The 20,842-nt window shown below is 42.1% G+C and overlaps 1 protein-coding gene across 1 annotated transcript in view; it reads right to left on the bottom strand.

The window, feature by feature from the left end:
• LOC138288315 (chloride anion exchanger-like) overlaps nucleotides 1-20,842 on the bottom strand; it is a 355,789-nt gene that overhangs the window by 4,614 nt on the left and 330,333 nt on the right. Inside the window, exons 19-20 of the mRNA XM_069229825.1 lie at nucleotides 15,837-15,982; nucleotides 12,274-12,351 (exon numbers count right to left, since the gene is read on the bottom strand). Of these exons, the coding sequence (XP_069085926.1) occupies nucleotides 12,274-12,351; nucleotides 15,837-15,982 (224 nt within the window). The remainder of the gene's footprint in view (nucleotides 1-12,273; nucleotides 12,352-15,836; nucleotides 15,983-20,842) is intronic.

Below are 20,842 nucleotides of genomic sequence, written 5' to 3'. Positions count from 1 at the left end.
ACATGCACAAGTCATATCATTACCACAATCTGATTAATATAGCAAGTAGAGAAAATCAACAATGAGAAGAAAGAAACACAGCAAGGCTAAAATGTATACCACGAAGGAGAGAAAATAAAATAAACATTATTTGGATAAATAAATATGATTAACGTACAAGAGTAGAATGCAGGGAAAGACTTCTTATGTTGACTTGAAATGGTTTAAGAAGAAGTCATCTTGCTACCTAAGCCTGAAATGTACGTATATGTTCCAATTTATGCCTAAAATTAGTAGAGTTGTTTAGTTGACCTAGGACATTGTTGAAATTATTCTAGAGTTTTTCAACTGCCACATTTAAAGATCTGCTTCCACGTTAGGGAATGTACCATTCTGTGAAGAAAATACCTAGTACAAGTGGGAGAGCAGGAGTGTGACCGGTAGGAGAAAATCCTTGAGAGATGATAGGTGTTTTGGGCATTCACAATAAGCTCTTTCCAAACCAAGCAAAGAACTATGGGGCATATTTATAAACCCTTTGAGCAGCCATAGAGTCACTTTTTGTGACGCTCCAGTAACACAGGCCAAAGAATCATATCTATGAGGCCACGCAAAGCCACTTTGTGTGGCTTTGAAGGGCTTCATAGATATGGAGTAAGGCAAGGCAGCACAAATCACGGCGTTGCCTTACTGTGCGCTCATAAGGCGTTCCATGGGTGTTGCGGTTGGTGGTCCCACGCAACACCCATGGATTCTAAAGCTTCCCCAGATTTACAAATCTATGTAAAACTGGGTATGCGCCAAAACCTTACGCCTCCCAAGGTGAGGCGTAATGAGGAGAAATATTTTTATTTCTCCTTGGTTTTTCCTCTTTCCAGGTGTGCTGCACAAAAACAATCCTACCAATACAGGCACCCTTGCAAAGGCTGCCAAAATGGTACGAGCTAAGGGAGAAAGGACAGGAATGCACCGTATTGAATAAATACACTGCATTCCTGCCCTTTTACTTAGGTGTAGGAAAGTGCAGAAATGTGACTTACTGTACTCCTCTATACCAAACCCCATAAATGAGGGCCTATGTATTGGAATTGGAGGTACATGGTTAGCCAAATAATTAGGATCTTTTGACAGATGTGATCATTTTTCCCTCGCCACAGATGATGGATGACTTTGTTTTGTGTGAAATGTAATTTCAAGATGGATTCTATGCCATTTTCACTGCATGTGATGTTATGTGTAACCCTGCAAGAGGAGTAGATTGTTTTGTAGAATTATTGATCTAAAGGGATAAATGAATACTTTGCATGACAACCTTTAACTCTGATATTTACATTATGACAGTAACATTGTTTAATAATTAATGTTTAAATTAAATATTTTTAGAAAAAAGTTGTTAGTCTTTCCTTTTTCCACTTTGTGTGTTGATAATGTGCTGGTAGTTGCTCCAGCTTTGTTACAGTCACTTTCCACATCACCACTAGAGAGATATATAGGGCTGTAATTTCATAACAACAAATTATATTTGATTCTTTGGAACCCTAGGAGTGCTGATGCATGTCGTTGTTGATGGCGTATGACTTGCAACTGCTGTGAACTCTGAAAAGATATCTCATTCCCAATGGAGGATTAAGCTTGGAGACTCATGGTCAGTCCAAGATTGGGCACATAAAGGGTTGGATGTAAGGGTAAGAATCCATAACTACTTAAAGTGACTCAGGGTGGGGGTTGATGGTCAGTCTACTACCTGACATGTTCATGATACATCTCTCTCTTCCATGTGCTAATCTATTTGTTTTCATTGGGTTGAAGTCCGGACTAATGTCTAAGTACTCAGAGAAACTAATGAGAAAATATTTGTTTCCATTTTCCACTGCGGTGGCTCTTTCATTGATTCACATTCTTGATTTACTCTACACCAGACTGATAATACTTGGTCCTACATGTTAAAACAGTAGTGCACACAGAAACTCATTTGATATTGTCCTAGTGCTGTTTATTCATCTCAATCTATGACCCAAACTCAACGAGGATGAGGAGAAGCCTTGATATCCACTCCTGGACATTCCTTCCCATGTACGCAATTCAAATCATAAACCTCTATAAATGTTCAATGTATAGACATGAATATTCCCGTTGGTAGGTACAAATAGTTCCAAAGATCTACTTTTAATTTAATACCATATTTAAAGGCATCACACGGCTACTAGAATTTATCCAGATGATCCTCTATGGGAGTGGGCTTGTTAAAAAGAATCACCACCCTTCCCAGATGTTAAGAGATGCTACAGTTAAGGTAATGAGACACATACTGTATTTTGATGATGATGATAATCAGTACTGTTGTGATTATTATAGTCATTGAAGCATTCCATGGGTATTAATACAAATAATAATTAATTATTTTCTTTTATTGTTATTGATATCATAATTATCATTATTATGATTAGTATTATCATTATTACTACAGTATGACCAAAGCCACTCGTACAATGGGGTATATCACGCATTTTTACAGAGCAACTTCAGACAAATTCTTATATATCCAGTAAATATTTCTGGGATTTGTAACTGATTAGTTAAATCAGAACAATGGAACATGAGTCTGAAAAGATTTGTTTTGAGAATTTTAAGGACAGCAACGAGGTTAGGGAGTGTTCTTATGCCTTCAAAAATATGGTCCCAGAGTTTGACTCCTAGGTACATAGTCTGATTAATGTTTTTTTCTTTTCTTTGTTTAAGCAATTCCAGTGTTAGTGCCTCTATTCATCTTGTTTCTCCTTGACCTACAGAGGTGCGTAGCTTTTCTTTCAGGTAACTTGTAAGACTGGACTGTATTGCCATATGTGTGATGCAAACAATCTTGAAAATAATGTGTGCTTCTGTGGGAGCAGTGGTGTTGTTTCATGTGTGGACGTCACTAACGGACTGCTAGGTGTTGCAACTGCAACCCCTAAGCAACCTGTTGTGACCCCCCTCCACTTGGTTTGTAGCTCCCCGTCAGACTTGACGGGACATAACACAAAAGATTCAAGTTAGTTAAAAAATAATGGATTTTGTCTCAAAACGATGTGCTAGGAGGCTGCACTATGGAGTACATGTGCACTGGCAAGAGCCCCATGCAGCCTTATATGGGCGTGAAGGCCTTTCTGGAGCACGTCGCGTTCAGGAGGAAGCTGCAGCCCGGTACTCACTCACATGCTGCCAGCCATAGACTGCCCTGCCAACCTTGGGCTAACCTCAGCGGCGGATACCACAAACATCAAGGGGAGAGGTGGGGAGATGATGGGGATGAGGAGGGGTAAATACATTTTTTTTTAAAACTTACTGTTCGACACTGTTGCTGTCCTCTCTTGCCGCCTCACTCATCCTCCTTTCCTGTTCTGAAACAGGCTGCCCAGCAATCCTGGTGCTGTTTGCATGCTCAAGCTAGCATGAAAGTCGTGTTAGGATTGATCTGAGTGGCTCGGACTGCTGCTCAGACCCAACCTTGGGGCCTATGCATTTTTTCCAGTCCGGCTGTCTACACAGCAGGCTGGAGGAACCTAAGTCCGCATGTGTGTTTGGAAGGCCGTCTTAGACCGGCCAAGCACATTTGCACACTTAGTGCACTCTCTCCTCATCCCTCCTCCCACCTCCTGAGGTCCAGCATGCCCCTCCCTTCACATGCCGACCGAGCCACCGGCAGAAAAATAAAAGGATCTTCAGGTATTGTTTTATTTTTCTGCTGCTGGCTCTTAGCCAGGGGGGCGACGCTCCTCGGCCATTGTGGAAGAGCCGCCTCTGGCTAACCTTCAGGCAAAAAGGAAATAGGAGACACAACCAGTTCCAGCTTGCGAGGTGCAGGAATCGAGGTGACGTGTTTCCTGTCTGCAGTGTTTACACTTAGCCCCAACTGCCCTGGCAGCATTTCTTAATTAATGCACAGGCAGGCCGAGGGGCTAGGATGACAGGTTACAAGCAGGAACAGGCCATTATTAAAGAGCATCAAGGAAGCAAAAAGAAAATCCTGTATTAATGCTGCACCGATATTTGTATAAATACAGTCCCACACGTGTGAACATAGACTTCACCAATGTTGACATGATGAATCCCCACACCTCGGCACAGTGTTGAAATATTAGTTCCCCATATGTGGGCCCAGGTGCTGCATTAAGTGTTGAAATAATGAGTGCCTACCTGCGGCCCAGGAATTGTCACATACATCCAGACAAAAAACACACACTCTCTCCCTCTCAGTTTTTAAAGTCGTCAAAAATATTAGGAATTTTACAAAATATTGGGTCTTCCCTCAGTACCCTATCAATCCGCATTCCTCTCTCTTTCCACAGCCCCTTAGGCTCCTTCCATGCACCCTGCTTGTCGTATACTGTATTCAAATATTATATGCCAGCCAGATTGTCAGAAAATCTGAAGCTAACAACTGACTTGTCATGATGGGGCTAGGCCGGCATTGATCTATCTCCAGATGTTTGGGAGCACAAGGGAAAAGATTTTAGGGTCGAGCGCGCAAGCGCTTTGGTCCCTGTTGTAATCTCTCTGTGGGCTTTTAACCACGCCCATCAGTTTGGTTGGTTCGTGGGCTTGGCTTTTAGAATTCGCTTGATTTCATTAGTGAAAAGCCAGTGTTTAGCCCTCCTCAAGAGCACCGGTAAACTACTGAAAACATATGAGGCTCCATGTTTTCCTCACAGCTTCTGGACTTCTTTTTATTTTTATTTCATACGCAGCGTAATCTCGCTGGGCAGTAGTCAAGCACTTTGCATGATATCAACTCTGTCACAAGGATAATTGCACTTTTGCTGGTTACATGGATCATTGCACATTTGCCGATACGTTTGACTGTGAGCAAACTTCTGTTTACTTTTGTGTGTCTCCTTCACGCTCATGGCAGCTGTCGGCTCGCTTATGTGAAACTGTTTTACTTTTAATTTTCAGTTTATGTGGCAAGAAAAGTCCGGTTAGGAGTTTACAACGCTAACAGCTCTAACTCGAGCAAATGCGGGGCCCATTGCACTGCAAATGCTTGTTTTTATTGCAAATTTCTTAACAGCCATGATCGAATGCAGGAAAAGGCATAAGGGGAATGTAGGGGTCTATTTTTGTGTTGTGTGGGTTAAGGCAGGTGTTTTTTAACATTGCAACATTTTTGTATGTGTTTTTAATTGTTTGTTGCATATATTATGCTAATTTCTTCTCAGTATATGTTTGGCACATGCACTTAGATTGGGCTATGATCCATTTTTTTAACGTGGGATTTTTTTATATGTATTTAATTGAGTATTGTTTTTATTACTATTTGTCTTAGGTATTTTTGCATGCTAAATGTATTTAGAGCAATTGTTTTTGACGTGCTTTTATAGTTTTATCTTAACTGAATAAAGTTGTTCTGACTGACTGCCTGACAACTGACTTAATTCTTATTTCACTAATGGCATGGTAGTCAGGACAGTGGGGTAAAGAGCTTGAATTTCTCTAAGTTAATTTAAAAAAACACTTATCAGTTCTAATAAATGGCATTCAATGCACTGATATAATCTAGTGTACTACATTGTTGTACAATGTTTAAAAGCGTTCTAAACTGATGTTGCATTATCTCAACCCTGGATTTCAAGATTCTGCTGGTACTTACAATGTATGTGGGATCATTTTCAAGAGGATTTGAATAACATGTTTGTTTACAGAGTATTTCATCTGTTTCTGCTAGAGACTTTCCACCCACTTTGTTTGATGTATATAGTCAAATATAAAATGCCTCACTTCTTGAGATGCAAAAAGAAGAGTTGATGGATGGAATGTTGAACAATGTCAAAAATTCACCACAGTCAAGGGTCAAGATGGATTTGCGTATGGTTGGGTCTAAACTGGAGTGTCATGGTGGGTAAAAAACAATAAATTTAGACCCTGATCTCTGACTGGAGGTGAATGTTTGACATTCAGCATTCCATCCATCATCTGTTCTCTGTTCTCTTTTCACGTTTTGAGATGGCACCAGACCAAAGGACATGTGATGTTACTTTCTATGATGGCATGCAGTATGTGTGTGTGTCAAAGGTCACACAATGTAATTTCCTTTGATGTCACCAGGTAAATGTTCTTGTGACATCACTTCCTGTGACATCATTTGCAGTGTCAAAGGGCAAGTGATGTCAATTCTGCTACCCCTGTCTTTTTGGTGAATTCATATACCTGATTGCTGTTAGGTGATCTTAGTAGCGGATATCAACACATGAAGTCCCAAGAGTGCATATACATGAAGCTGAAGATTGGTTCTACTGAAATTATTTAGCCAGAATGTCATGCAATAAAGGTGGAAGAGTCAAAGAGCACCTGGTATATTCACTCAACCTTTAATTTGAACAAATTAAAGAAAGACTTGGGCTGAAGATGCATAAGGTTTGAAACAGAATGTTCTAATCGCTGGATCCTAGGATACAGTGATCTAATCTTACTGGAAATGAATACAATAAACTGTAGGAGTGATGGACAATACATTTGAGATCTGTGTGAGGTGTCCACACCAGTCAAAACATTTTTAAGGTGAGTAGGGCAAAATGGAATATTGAGGGTTTTCTCTTCAATCTGAGTGGTTGGTTTGAATTATTTCCACGTACTGTGTGCATTATTTGAGAAGGCAACCGTAGAAACAATGGTGTATAGACATTCTTAAGAGGGAAAATCATGGTAGAAGTTATGATGCTGCATTTATCCCTGAGATGAGTGCATTTTGTCAAACTGCATTCTAGTTTACCTCATTGCCTGAATCTGTAATGACGGTAATATCTGGCGTGATGAGCGCTTCCAGCCTTCTGCTGGATGCTTCTTTTGAGTTAGTTGTCTGGACTCACTGATGGTGTTCATTTTGTGATCAATGTGTCATGCCACTTCCTTAAACATCAGCTCAGCAACTGTTGTAGGTGAACATGTCACGCCAGTCTAGAATATGTAGGAAAAATGTTGCTAACGCGTCCACATACTGTGTGATGGAAGCGTCTATCCAGGCTGAGGCACTGCATAGTGTGAGTGCATCATGATTAGCCACTGATTGGGTGAAACTCTTCTCTTCTAGTATGACGTGGAATGGAGAAAAGCTCCCAAGCACTGCTCTTAATCAACGTGGTAGAGAGGTTGGAAGTAGGGAGGTGATAAGGGCCATTCATCCATTATTGGTCTAGTCTATTAAACATTTTCGAACTGTTGACTAGTGTGTCATTTAAAAATGTTAAAGTTTACATTCCATTATGGAAACCTGTGTTACAAGGACTTGGCTTGGACTCTGTGTGTTTTTTCTCAAACTTGTCGTTCTCCACCAGTGGGTACCGTTGGCTTACTGCCCACACTTCCAAGTCGCAGACCACAACCATACATGGTTGAAACTTAGTCAAGCCCCGAGTGAGGACTGCACCCAATTCCGTGAGGAATTTGTTTTATTTAATAGAACATTCTGCCCTGAGTGGCAGAATGTTCTAATAGCCTTAGAACCCGCCGTAGCGGGCTCTACCGGCTATCAAAGGCCCTCTCCCTTGTTAAAGGCCCGCCGCTACAGCGGGTTCTAAGGCTATATGCGTGAGCAAGTACATCTGAGTTAAGGATTCTGTAATTTTGCATCTTTGTGTGAAACGTACCCTTGCACTGTGTTGTCAGCTTGACTATCTATAATAGCTGTGTTGCTGGGAAGTTGCTCTGAAAGTGTCCCAATATTTTTTTTTCCTGTGGAAGTTGAGCAGGTGACCTTCGGGTTTTAGGCTGTGTAAGCAACTTTGTGGTGACCCTAGAAAGCTCTTTACCTGGGCAATGCTGGATCCTGTGGATAAGGCCACACTTCCAAGGAAACCTTTCTTGCTCCTAAGTGGGAAGTAATCAAAAACTGCACATCGCTGCATGCCATTTGGCTCCCAAGGCAACCAAAACCAATGGGCATCCCAAGAACTCATCTTAATTCTTACTCTCATTAATGAAGATAGACCTTGACACAGTCTTGACAGCCATTCATAAATCAAACAATCTACATTCCAGATGACCAGAGAAGCAGCCTACTTATCTTGAAAATAATTAACGTCAATAAATCTGGGTGTTGTTCTTTTTATGATAAAACTGGGACTACTATCCCCTCTCTTAAAGAAACCAATTCTGGGCTTTAAAAACGTGCTGAATGTCAGGCCAGTTTCGAAAGTACCATTACCCAGAAAAGTACTAGAGAAAGTAATGGTCAACCAAACACATCTCCAAATACAACCTATTATGTCCTACCAGTCACATTCAGGTCTAAATATAGTAGGAGACTACATCCATCATGATAATTGATGATCCATTGAAGTATGCTACCAGCAATAAGACCAATAAGCAAATAGCCATTTTACCCCCTGACAGTTGATTAGTGGTTCATTTCTAAAGTGATTCACCTCCTGACAGCTCTTGCACAGTCATGGAGCATACCTCAGAGGCATATAATCTACAGCCACATAATGCTGGAAGCTTTATGGGATTGTATACTCAATCACTAAGATGATGATGCCATATGTTGTACCCGATGGTATCATCTCTTGATGACTTTGCAAAGTGCAAATCTGTGCTAGAATAGTTTGAGAATTGGATCCCCACCATACTGAAGCTAAACATAGCAAAAGATTGAATTTCTACAGATACCATGGTGGAAAGAAACCAACAGATACAACCATGGCTCCAAGCAAGTAAGCCTTAACAGGGACCATGCCAGCTTATGATAAAATGAATTGCAAAACAATGTCTATAATGTAACCAAATCTAGGTAACACCAGCTGTGCCTACTAAAATAAAAAACCCAAGATGAAATCAATTATAACAGATGGTACAACTCTTTCTTTAATCCAACTTTGACAGTTTGGGAACCCATTTGAAGAGTCTTCCAAAACAGTCATTGCCCCATGAGAAGCTATTAAGAGCTATGATACAATATGAACAACAGCATCTCACTGGCATTGATCAATCACCACTTGCTACTACTAGACTCTAAAGTCAACACCAGCCAACTTACAGTCAGTATAATTGCTTGACAAATGAACTGTCTCATGAGGCTCATCTAACATGTCTGCAAGCTTATCGTGGAAATTCTAAGTGTGAAAAAAGCTTCATCTGCTCACTATACCTTTTCATACCATGCTCCCAGATTGTGGAGCACGCTAATAGAAAAGTTATAAACTGCCCCTATGTTGTTTTCATTCAGAATATAATTGATGATTTATTTGTTTAAATCATTTCTAGGCCCTATTTGTTTATTCTCCTGATCCCCTGAAGTGATAGCTGTATTGTGGGAAAGGAATACTTTTTATTTCTTTGAATGAACAGTACTCCAGTACCTCTGGTTAGGCTTGCATTTAACTAATTCACGAATAAATGAATAAACATAAATAGAACCATTTGACAAACACAAAGTCCTTTTCCCACATACCTACAGGAATATTGATGATATGCTCCCTTATTTAGGAGTTCATCGTTACAATAGAAAAATACATATTAACTTTGAAAAAAATACTCATACTACATTCATCAATGACATATCATGTTATGCTGTTGCCTTATTTTCATTGTAGTACTAGTCTCCACGTACAGATGAAAGCCATATGTAAATATTCTGCCAGTAAATAGTTTGTCACAGAATATTTGGCCAAGTGTAAGAAACTAGTTGCTTCATGTCTCACCTCAACCCTTGCCTCTTAAATAGGGGGTGTGACAACTTCTTCACAGGGCCCCATAATAGTGGCTGAGATAACAGATTTCCAATCCTCAAAGGCAGGCGCCACTCTTGGCCTTGAAGGTTGCCACTTACAAGTCCTATCTGATAATGCTAAAGGGTATTGTATTTAATAAATGAGGAATCTTGTACAGTGCTATCCCTCCTCCGGTGGTTACTTCAGAGCACTGATTGATCCTTTAAAAGCAGAGTAGCACATGTCCTAGAAAGCCCCTGCTCTCACAAAGTCTCTAATTAGAAAAATAAAGTTGAAGGATAAATACTTCTTTCACTGTGCTACAGTCATACTTTTTTATCCTTGTTAAAGTTGTAGATTATAACATTATGACATCCTTTTTAAGGTCTGGCTAAGCCAACCTCTTGTGTTCAATAGAATGCCCCCTTCATCCATTTCATGTTTGGTGAGCCCCCTTTATTAATTGACTTTATTCATTATCAGTCACATCATGCATCTGCCCTGAGCAGTATTTTAGGTTCTCTTAATAACTAGTTATCGTTCCACCTCCTAGGAAGGGCTTCCATTTGATTGTATGAAGGACTTTTTATATCCGAAAAATACACTCATCACAATGTTGTCACATTCAGTTCTGTTACTTACACATGTATACAATAATATACAATATTTTTTTAATTTATTTTAACTGTGAGACACATTGGTGTCCTCTACAGCAAACCAAACAAATTGCTTTGGTTACCATTCCACTAAATGTTTAGTTTGGAGGAAAATCTCAGTGGCGTCGCCAGCAACAACATTCAGCAGCTGGACCACAGATAAGATTTAGCACACCTGGCTACGTCACTGTTTGTGCCGCGAGGCGTATGCTCAATGAACAAATTCAGCCCACCTAGCTGCTTTGGCAATGCCTTCATCTCCTGTAGGACTGCTCCATCATATGTCATGAGGGTAGATCTGTTGGAGGGATCATGGTAACACACAAAAAGCAGTTCAGTTCAGGAAAATAGATACTGAGTCTTTACCTTCCTTCCAATATTTGATCTTCAATACTAAATCGGAGCATTCCTCTCAGTTAGTCTCATGTCCTCTGTCACCCTCTTGGGAACAACCCGAATCTTCTTGAAGAATCTCCACTGGGGTGACCCTACTGAAATTCTCCTCATTCCTCTCCAGAATCCACCTTACACAACATTGGTATCAATCTTCTAACTATAAAGGATTTTCCATTGACTACTTAGTCATTAAGAAGGACTTTACTTCAAGTAGTCACACAGTCACAGTCCTGCAGATTGTGCCAATAATTACCTGGTCCCTTTTTTAGTGGTCTTCAAACAAAATAAAAGTTGGGGCCACGTCAAAAGGAGACTATGTGCCTCATTACGACCATGGCGGCCGGCGGTAACACCGCCAACAGGCTGGCGGTGTACCATCAGTGGATTATGACTGTGGCGCATTAGCACCGCCATACTGCAAAAGGCTGGCGGTAAGGGGTCTCGGGGTGCCCCTGGGGGCACCTGCACTGCCCATGCACTTGGCATGGGCAGTGCAGGGGCCCCCAGGCACAGCCCCATCGCGCATTTCACTGCCCGAATTTCGGGCAGTGAAATGCGCGACAGGTGCTGCTGCACCCGCTGCATATCAACTTTGCCACCGGCTCTATTATGAGCCGGCTGCAATGTTGATGTGACTTTTCCACTGGGCCAGCGGACGGAAACACTGTTTTCGTCTGCTGGCCCAGCAGAAAAGTCATAACAGGGAACCACATATACTGCCAGCACTGGTGGTATAGTGGCACCCGCGGCTTCGGTGGTCTTCTAGTAAGACCGCTGAAGTCGTAATGAGGGCCTATATACTTTCGGGATACTAAGAAAGTTGCTGCACAGATGTTAAATGACCTCCCTAAACTTTTTGTTTACGGCCAGCTTTACCTTTGTGAATGGGACCCATTGTGCATGGGTGGGGGTCATGTCACTGAAATCGATAATGACTTTCAGCTGCTGCCGCCTCAACTTAAATATCTAAATAACAGATATTGCTACACCATGGCCTACTCTGACGACATTTGACCTCAGCCTTTCAGGCTCCATCAGCACTCTGGGCCATCTGCAGCCACATCTCAGTTATGCAGACTTCTGAGAGTGGCACTGGCATAACGCAACTTGAGGGCTCCCCCTGCACAGTACGTGGAGGGGGCCCCCTCCAGATTCACTTAGGAGCTCTCGAGCCAGAGTACTGTGCTGAGGGGTCCCCCTGGACCCCCCAAGAAACCGCAGAGACTGCACCCCCCCATACCGAGGGGGAGTGCAGGGGCCTTTGTTACACCACTAGACAGTGGGTAGCTCGGTATGAGCACGCATCATGTTAACAAGCCCATAAATGCAACTAAGAGTAACACCCTCATCAGAGGTTATTAACTGTTCTTAACACACCGTTAACAGTGGGCTAATACACCTGATTACTAGATGGCATGGATCCATTAAGAAGAAGGAGCCTAACAAATAGACGTTCTCATATGCACTTCTTCATGATAGAGGCAGAATGATCAAGAGAGGAATTTGTTATACGGAGACCTTACAAATGCAGTATTAGTGGCACTGAATATTACACTTACGCTGTGTGTTCTTTGGCGCAGGCTCCAATTGTCACTGACGTGTTCATGTTCACTATGTTGCACATTGTCTTCCTTTTCCTAATTAATAATAGAGAGAGTTAGCATCCTCAGAATATCAGAACTTAGAAATGGCTTTAATCTTTTTTGTATGTTTTTTTTCCCCAAAAGTTCGACTTGCGTTCCCTAGGAAAGCAGTCATGCGCTTTTGAAACAATGTTTGTAACATATGATGTAAATAGGGGTCAAGCAAGCGGTGGCATATCATAGTAAAGTGACGTTGGGCATCTTTAACTGGGCATAATAAGCCAACGTCCACAAGGTTCTCACACTGGAGCCACTTGTGCAAACAGACGGGATATGAGCACATAACAGTTCATATTGCCCCCTGAAGAGAAGTGCAGCACGCGTGTGGGTGTGGGTTTGTAAGGGCACAGAGAAAGACCCTAATAGGGCAAGGAAGTTAGCTTAGTGGAGCTGTGCACCTCCTGCAGAGACACCTACTACCAGTAAAGATTCAAGGCATGACCTGTTCGGCTTTTCATCCTTTCGGAGTTTATACACTGAGTACCACTGCTTTGGGTAATAATAACTCCTGGTATTTACAGCACTTGGATACTTCTGAAAGGTTTTCTTACTATATGACAATCAACTTTTAATAACCAGTTGGCTTGCACGTTTTGTCAGAAACTCAAATTTATGACATTATATTAATAAAGAGATAGTAAGGTAAGTTATGCGAAGCCAACAGGTCACCCACCTGCCTAATAATAGAAATTAGGTGACAAATAATGCAATGTTGCTGTCCAAACTTCATTCAGATATGGCACATAGCATCTGGTAAGAGGGTACCTGTGTTTTTCCTTGGTATTGCCGCATAAGATGGGTACTTCATCCTCAGCAGGAGAAGGTGGTGGTGGTGTATTGTTCAAAATTGCATCTCAGTTCAGCGAGTGTCTATTTCACAACTTTGGGAAACACTGAATCCTAACTCACAGGTGGTTTGATAAAGTAGAAGTTGTAGCTAGTGGAACGCAGGCGGGAAGTTCTGAGGTGAGCAAAACTCGTTCAACTTTCTTTGCACTGCAGACATTTTTCATGGGTAATCATGTAGTACTCCAGCACAGGGCCATGCCCATGGGGAAGCAGCTTGGGCTATTTGGCCCAGGGCCCACTCTTTGGTGGACTCCACCCTCCTACTGCTAAATCCATTTATATGTCAGACTTAATCTGGTTTGTGTTGTATTCTCGTAAGGTACGTAAGCAATTTAACCACCACAAACGCTCACCATAAAACTAAGGGTAGGCATAATTTGCGTAGTTCAGTGTATTGTAATGTCGCGGAATTATCTAAGAATTCAGTGAGATTATGCATAATACTGAATTTAGTACTACATTTTAGCGCAAAAATTATTCCTTGCATCCAGAATGGGTGCGAGACTGCTTTTTTATGCTAAGAAATTGCACTAAATGCAAGAGAACATGTATAGCAAGCGCATGCAGCCGCACACGCTTGGTAAATGTGCTCTTGGTGTAGGATTTTCTCCCAACTGACTCCCGGCACGTAGCATTATTTTCTTAGTGCAAAATGCACCTTTGTGTCCAAAATAGATGCAAGGATGTATTTTGCACCAATAAATAGTGCTAAATGCAGAAGAACATGTATACCGAGCAGCCTTTTGTTCTCACTAATTGCGCTCTTATAGCTTTTTCCCACGAATTACTCAAATTAGACCAGTAGGAGAAAGCTCATTACTATCAGTAATTCTCAGTGCTTAATTTGCGCTGGTAGTTTCCGGTGCTGAGCACCAGAACTTATTTTTGAGGGCTGGGGCTTATTCTTCTGCCTCAAGCATTTGCTGCGAGCAAAAGATACAAATGGGAAAGATGGAAGAGGGGAAAAACGAAAAAGCGTCATAAAGGGAGAAAGCAGAAAGCTGCAAGAGTGAGCCGAAGGGGAAGGGAGTGGCTTTAAATCGATTGAAGAGGCCCGAGAGAGCTTCAGGGTTACGCGGCCTCATTATTCCGTGCTCCCACATTTAATTGCAGCAGCTTTGGAGGGCTTTGGGCACCGGCACGTTTTATTTACAAATTAAGCACTGCTAATTCTACCTAAAAAAGTAAAGTGGATTTACGAAAATACTGTGGTTACTCTGTGTAATTGAAATTCTGTTCGGGCCTATATAAAACCAAAGAGGGGCCCAGAGCATGTTTTATTCATGGTCTTTATTCATGGTCTTTGACCGCCAGGGTTGTAATGATCCCCTATATCTCCATATTCTGTGTTTGTCAATATACTGGCCATATGAATCTAAAAATACTGTACGGAAGTATAACGTCGATATTCAAGCAGATTAAGCTTTAAAATTGTAACATGCTTGACAATAAGAATGGAAATTCCACCAGGCATCGAAAATGCCTAACACGAGTTATTTTTTCAGACCACCTTCTCTCCTTAGCCTTACAAGCAATTGTCCTGCTTACTCCGGTACAAATGAGAAGATATTGGTGGTTCACAATCATTTACATCTGTAAGCCTAACTTATATGTGCAAATTGTCCCATTATGCTGCAAGGGAGGGGTTGCCCTGGTAAATTTGAGAACACCCTGAAACGTAATCGTTCACAGGCTTTCTCAAACTCCTCTCTGACTCTTTCCAGCCCTGGAAACCATTTGGTGTCTTTTCAGGTTGGCAAGCCAAAGGGAACACCTCCAAAGTTCGTGGTGATATGGGAAAGGATTTTCCCCCTTGAAAATATTTTCTCTGTGGATATTTTATTTTTTATATGCCATTACTTAGGGGATTGGCGTTTCAGCACGCATACTTGTACAACAAGACAATTACTGAGATAGAAATCTCTCCGAATCTGTGAAACAAAGGTTTTACTGAAGCCACTGCTGGAAACCTACAACTGGCGCAGCCTTCAGGCATACTTTTGAAACGTTTTATGAATTCCAATATTTGTAACCTTCATCCGTGCGATGATGTACATCTGAGGGTGTAGATTAGTCTTACTTCTTTCGTGACCTGAGGCCTGGATGTTTACTTTGGTTATCTTTTTTTAATGCCCCTCCATTGCTATGTACTGTACTTAGGCGTGGAGTCCACTGGTGGTCTAGGAACTGAAAACTGTCCCGGCAAATGTGTTCATACCAACCCCACATGGAGGAAATCGGAGGGTACTTCTGTATCTAGCTACACGATCTTTGTGTGTGCTTCCTCGGGGATATTGACCACGATGATAGACCCCTAAAAGCAACCCTATCTCCTCAACCTATCGGGATTTGTTTCCCTGAGTCTCATATGGCCAGTTTAGCCATGAGAGAGCCAAATAAATAGATTATAAAAATAAAAAATCTAAACTTCATCCAATGGGGTTATTTGCCATGGTTTTTGTATGTTGATTCTTAGTCAGTGATGATAAAGGATTCATCAGTGTAACAGAAAGCAGAAACATGGTTTTGTTACCAGTAATTGGTGACCGTAACCCTCTAATTACAGTTTAATAGAAAATAGTTTATGACCAGAGTTTCTCAGAAACATATATGGATTACAACATACTCACCGGACAGGAGCAGCATTTGGTTGAACTGAGCATGCTTCTCTTTATCTGCACGTGCAACACTGCATCGTGGATAGTAAGGTAAAATATGGATGTTGTGATTTCACTATCAAAAAATTCACATCTTTCAAGCTTTTCAATAAGTTGACCTGTATAAACAAGGAGAAATACAAAAGGTTGAATCTTGAATCCTCTTTTCCGAAATTAAATATTTCTATGTAATAAATCTGAAGGTAAAAAATAAAGAAACATATCTAACCTATAAATTAACAGTTTGCATCATTGTTTACGTATGAGGGAATTACACACTACAGAAAATATCATTTCAGTTGAAGAAGTTCAAACATAAGTCTTCACAAGTTACTGTCTTTGGCTGTCGAAATAACCTTTAATAAAAACAAGGCCAGGAGAAAGCACTTAGAAGGGAGAAACTGATTCGTTAGTTCTGAACGAGGAAGCATCCCACATTTCTATGCTCTTTTCTTTTGCACCATACCCCATGTAGTTTCGAGGGTAGGACAATTATCCTAAGATATTAGTTGTCAGAACAAATGGTCTTTTGAATAATTATGAATAATTCAAGCAAATTTGGAAACCAAGGCCCATATTTATACTCTGTTTGCGCCGGATTTACGTGATTTTATTTTACGCAAATTTGGCACAAACTTAACTCATATTTATACTTTGGCGCTAGACCCGTCCAGCACCAAAGTTATGGAGTTTGAGTCATTTTTGGGACATGAAAACCTACCTTGCGCTAATGATATGCAAGGTAGGCGTTCCTGTGCAAAAAATGACTTTAAGGCATGTGCGCCTTATTTATCCTCCCGCGTCATTTTGACGCACAGGAGGAGGCGGGCCTTAAAAAATGGCGCCAAGACAGATTTGCAATGTTTTTTAACGCCTGGATCAGGGCAGGCATTAAGGGGCCTGTGGGCTCGTTTCCATGGTCTCTGACCATGAAGGTGCCCTTCCCTGCCCCCAGGGACACCCCCTGCCACCCTCGCCCACCCCTGGAGGACATCCATGGATGGGGGGACCCATCTACGGTAAGTAGAGGTATGTAATAGTTTTTTTTTTTAGGTGGCATGGGGGGTCTATCTTGGGCCTCCCTACATGCCACTGTGCCCAATGGCCATGCCCATGGGACAGAAGTCCCATGGGCATGGCCATTGAGCGGGGGGCATGACTCCTGTCTTTGCTAAGACAGGAGTAATTTCCATGGGGGTTGTGCGTCAAAAAATTACGCTAGTCAGGTTAGAGTCATTTTTTTTACTCTAACCTGACTTGCACCATTCTTTGACGCACAGCCCCCAGTCTTCACTACGCCTCTGCTGCCCCGTTAGAGACACTTAATTTTGATGCTAACCAGGCCGCAGCACTGGCCACCGTCATTCCCTAATTATGACTCCCGGCTGGCGTGTTGGAATGGCGGTAGCTGGCGATAAACTTTTTGATGCAAACCTGCGTTGGCGCAGGTTGTGTCAAAAAGTATAAATATGGGCCTAAGACCCATATTTATACTTTTTTAGCGCTGCATTTACGCTGCTTTTTGATGCAAAAGCGGCGCAAACTTACAAAATACAGGCCCATATTTATAGTTTGTTTGCGCCGGATTTGCTTCATTTTTTTTACGCAAATTCAGCGCAAACTTAACTCCATCTTTATACTTTGGTGCTAGACCCATCCAGCACCAAAGTTATGGAGTTTGAGTCATTTTTTGGACGTGAAAACCTACCTTGCGCTAATGACATGCAAGGTAGGCGTTCCCGTGCAAAAAATGACTTTAAGGCATGTGCGCCTTATTTATCCTCCCACGTCATTTTGACGCACAGGAGGAGGCGGGCCTTAAAAAGGCGCCCAGGCGGATTTGCGATGATTTTTAACGCCTGGGTCAGGGCGGGCGTTAAGGGGCCTGTGGGATCATTTCCATGGTCTCTGACCATGAAGGTGCCCTTCCCTGCCCCCAGGGATACCCCCTGCCACCCTCGCCCACCCCTGGAGGACACCCATGGATGGGGGGACCCATCTACGGTAAGTAGAGGTAAGTAATTCTTTTTTTTTTAGGTGGCATGGGGGGCCTAACTTGGGCCCCCCTACATGCTACTGTGCCCAATGGCCATGCCCATGGGACAGAGGTCCCCTGGGCATGGCCATTGGGCAGGGGGGCATGACTCCTGTCTTTGCTAAAACAGGAGTCATTTCCGTGGGGGTTGTGCGTCAAAAAATGACGTTAGTCAGGTTAGAGTCATTTTTTTTACTCTAACCTGACTTGCACCATTCTTTGACGCACAACCCCCAGTCTTCACTATGCCTCTGCTGCCCGGTTAGAGTCATTTATTTTGACGCTAACCAGGCCGCAGCGCCGGCTATCGTCCTTCCTTAAATATGAGGCCTGACTGGCACGTTTGATTGGCGGTAGCCGGCGTTAAACCTTTTGACGCAAACCTGCGCTGGCGCAGGTTTGCGTCAAAAAGTATAAGTATGGGCCTCAATTGTATTTTGTAAGTTTGCGCCGCTTTTGCGGCACAAAATGATGCAAATGCGGCGCTAAAAAAGTATAAATATGGGCCCAATTCTATTATTTTTTAGCTGTTTTTATTATCCTGTGGAAATATTGCCAATGTCATTCATATAGCCCAGTGCTGCCATTATAAAACCAAATGTTGTTACCTCCCACTTTGTGACAAGCAGCCAATGCTCATGTCCCTCAGGAGGGTGTTGGTTGGAGAGACTTATATGTACAGTGGAGTGGTGTGTTTGGGTGACTTTTGCAGAGGTACTTCAGTGATATTACACAGAAAATGCTGCCGCATGGACCGGCAGATGCTTATTAAGAGAAATGATGTAGTGCGGAACTGGGTAGGCAGTCTTAGCATACCAGTGTTGCAGGGTGTGGATGCTGGCAGCATGGAAGTTGAGGTGTGGGAGACCGGTTGTATATGCGTGGGTATGTCATGTGTGTGGGTCAAGGGATGTGCTCTGATGTGGTGCTGTGAGCTATATGCACAATTAGGTACAGTGGGGCTAGTCGGCGTTCGGGTAACTGTTCGAAGGTTAGATGCATATGTTTGCTCCACTGAAGAGAAGTGCCTCAATTAGTGCAGTGTGTGAGGGCAAAAGATGCGCTCTCATCATAATGCAATGAGTGCAGCTAAGAGGAAGAGTATATCCATATGTACTCACCACTTAACCAGAGATCTACGTTTCTTGACCGATGTCAATTAATTTGTGGTAATCTGATGTTAGATTCTGTGGCATTCTGTTTTTTGGGTAATACATTTGCGAGCTTTTTCCAGGGTTTGCCATACTGGGTTACTCATATGCATGGGAGCAACCATGTCTTCAGAGCTTCACAAATGCCCAGGTGGCGAAGACGATTCCTGAAGTACACAGGGAAGTAGTTCTACAGTTTTGCCATCTGAAAGGACAATGTTAGGATCCAAACTATGAGATATTGTAAATGGAAATCTCAGTTTGTTGATGAGTGAAAACTGAATTGGGGTAAAAACGTCAGAAATTACCTCTCTCCATCAGAGTGAAAAAGCCATGTCACAAATTGCACCAACCCGGTCGCAATGTACTCATACTTTATATTTATTTTAAGTAATGTGCTATTCATTGCAGTGCTTGGTGGGTGGTGTAAATGTCCGGGGAAAATGCGCTTCTGGTTCAGGTAGTCAGTGCAGGGTGAGGAGAGCTAGTCTTCAGTAGTTCCAAGATGGTAAATATGAGAAAAAAAGTTGCTGTGATATCCTGGTCCTTTTAAAATCTTTGACACAAGTCTACAGAAGCCCCTAGAAATAGAAAATTAGCACCATCGAGTTGTGAACACAGAAGGACTATGGTCACATGGATTTGATAAGTGAAGCCCAGAAAAGTGATGTTCTGTCTGAGTATTGTCAAAAGATAGGAGGAGAATGCAACATCCGTACTTACTGGGGAAGGCTGAATTCAGACCAACCAGGCCTAACACTGTTGGTGCCAACTGAGAGGTCCACCAGTCAGAGTCGTTAGGGATCCACAGGTTATAATCTCTAGATTGCCAGCATTTAGCTTCAGATGGTTTCTGCTCAATTAGTTATGGATAGTGGTAAGGCATGTTCGAACATGGTACAGTTGACGTCTGAATGGGGTTCCAGCTTTCAGGAGGATCTATGTATTGTGCGATAGATGTGGAACAGGATTGGTATGACAATGAAGACCTGGTAAGCCAGACTGAGTGCTTCAGATATTCCAAAAGGTAGAATCAATATACTCTGCATGTGGTGTGAAAGGAAGGAAGTCCTTTTGGAACATCTTGTCTTGAATTTCAATTCTATTGATGTAGTGGAGGAGTTTGGGGTGATGAGCTGTGTCAAAGGTAGCTAAGAGTCATGAGGTAAGAAGACCTCCCTCTTTTTCTGATTCACTTATGAACTGGAGTGATGATGGAAAATGCTATGACATAACGAGGGGGAAAGTCGACCTGGGTTTTGGGATTGACAGAAGTGTCCTGAACCCTGCCAACAGGCATTGGCCAACTTAAGGTCCTGACTGCGATAGCAGAGGACAAGCTTCCAGAAGTTGGAAAAGAGAAAGACTGGAAGAAGAGAAACGATTGGGGTTCCATTAGTGCCTTCATCCTATGTTCCCCCCATTTATTTGCCCTCAACATCTGATCCTTTTGCCCTCTGGAGTACATGAAGCCTGCAGGTCAAACTTCAGCTCAAACTTCATTTACATGTGTTTTTCTTAAATAGGACAACCATTTAAGTTTATCGTTTCCATACCTGATACTTTGGGAAAACAGCTGCATATTTGTGAAAAGGGTTTGTGTAGTACACAAAGCAGAAGCATGGGGCGACTGAAGGAAAGCTTTTCCTATTTGCATCTAAAAACGGAACTTGTGGTTTAGACAGTACATGTTTTCTAAAACTCCAAAATCTGCCAAAAATAAATCATGTATTAAAACATTTTCTGCTAAAGCTGAAAAGGGAAAATCCTGTCAAAACCAATTTCATAGAGTC

Source organism: Pleurodeles waltl, chromosome 4_1, assembly GCF_031143425.1.
Source record: "Pleurodeles waltl isolate 20211129_DDA chromosome 4_1, aPleWal1.hap1.20221129, whole genome shotgun sequence".
In the NCBI taxonomy this organism is placed as follows: Eukaryota; Metazoa; Chordata; class Amphibia; order Caudata; family Salamandridae; genus Pleurodeles; species Pleurodeles waltl.
The sequence above is the reverse complement of the archived record's forward strand: the minus strand, read 5'-3'. Positions and strand labels throughout refer to the sequence as shown.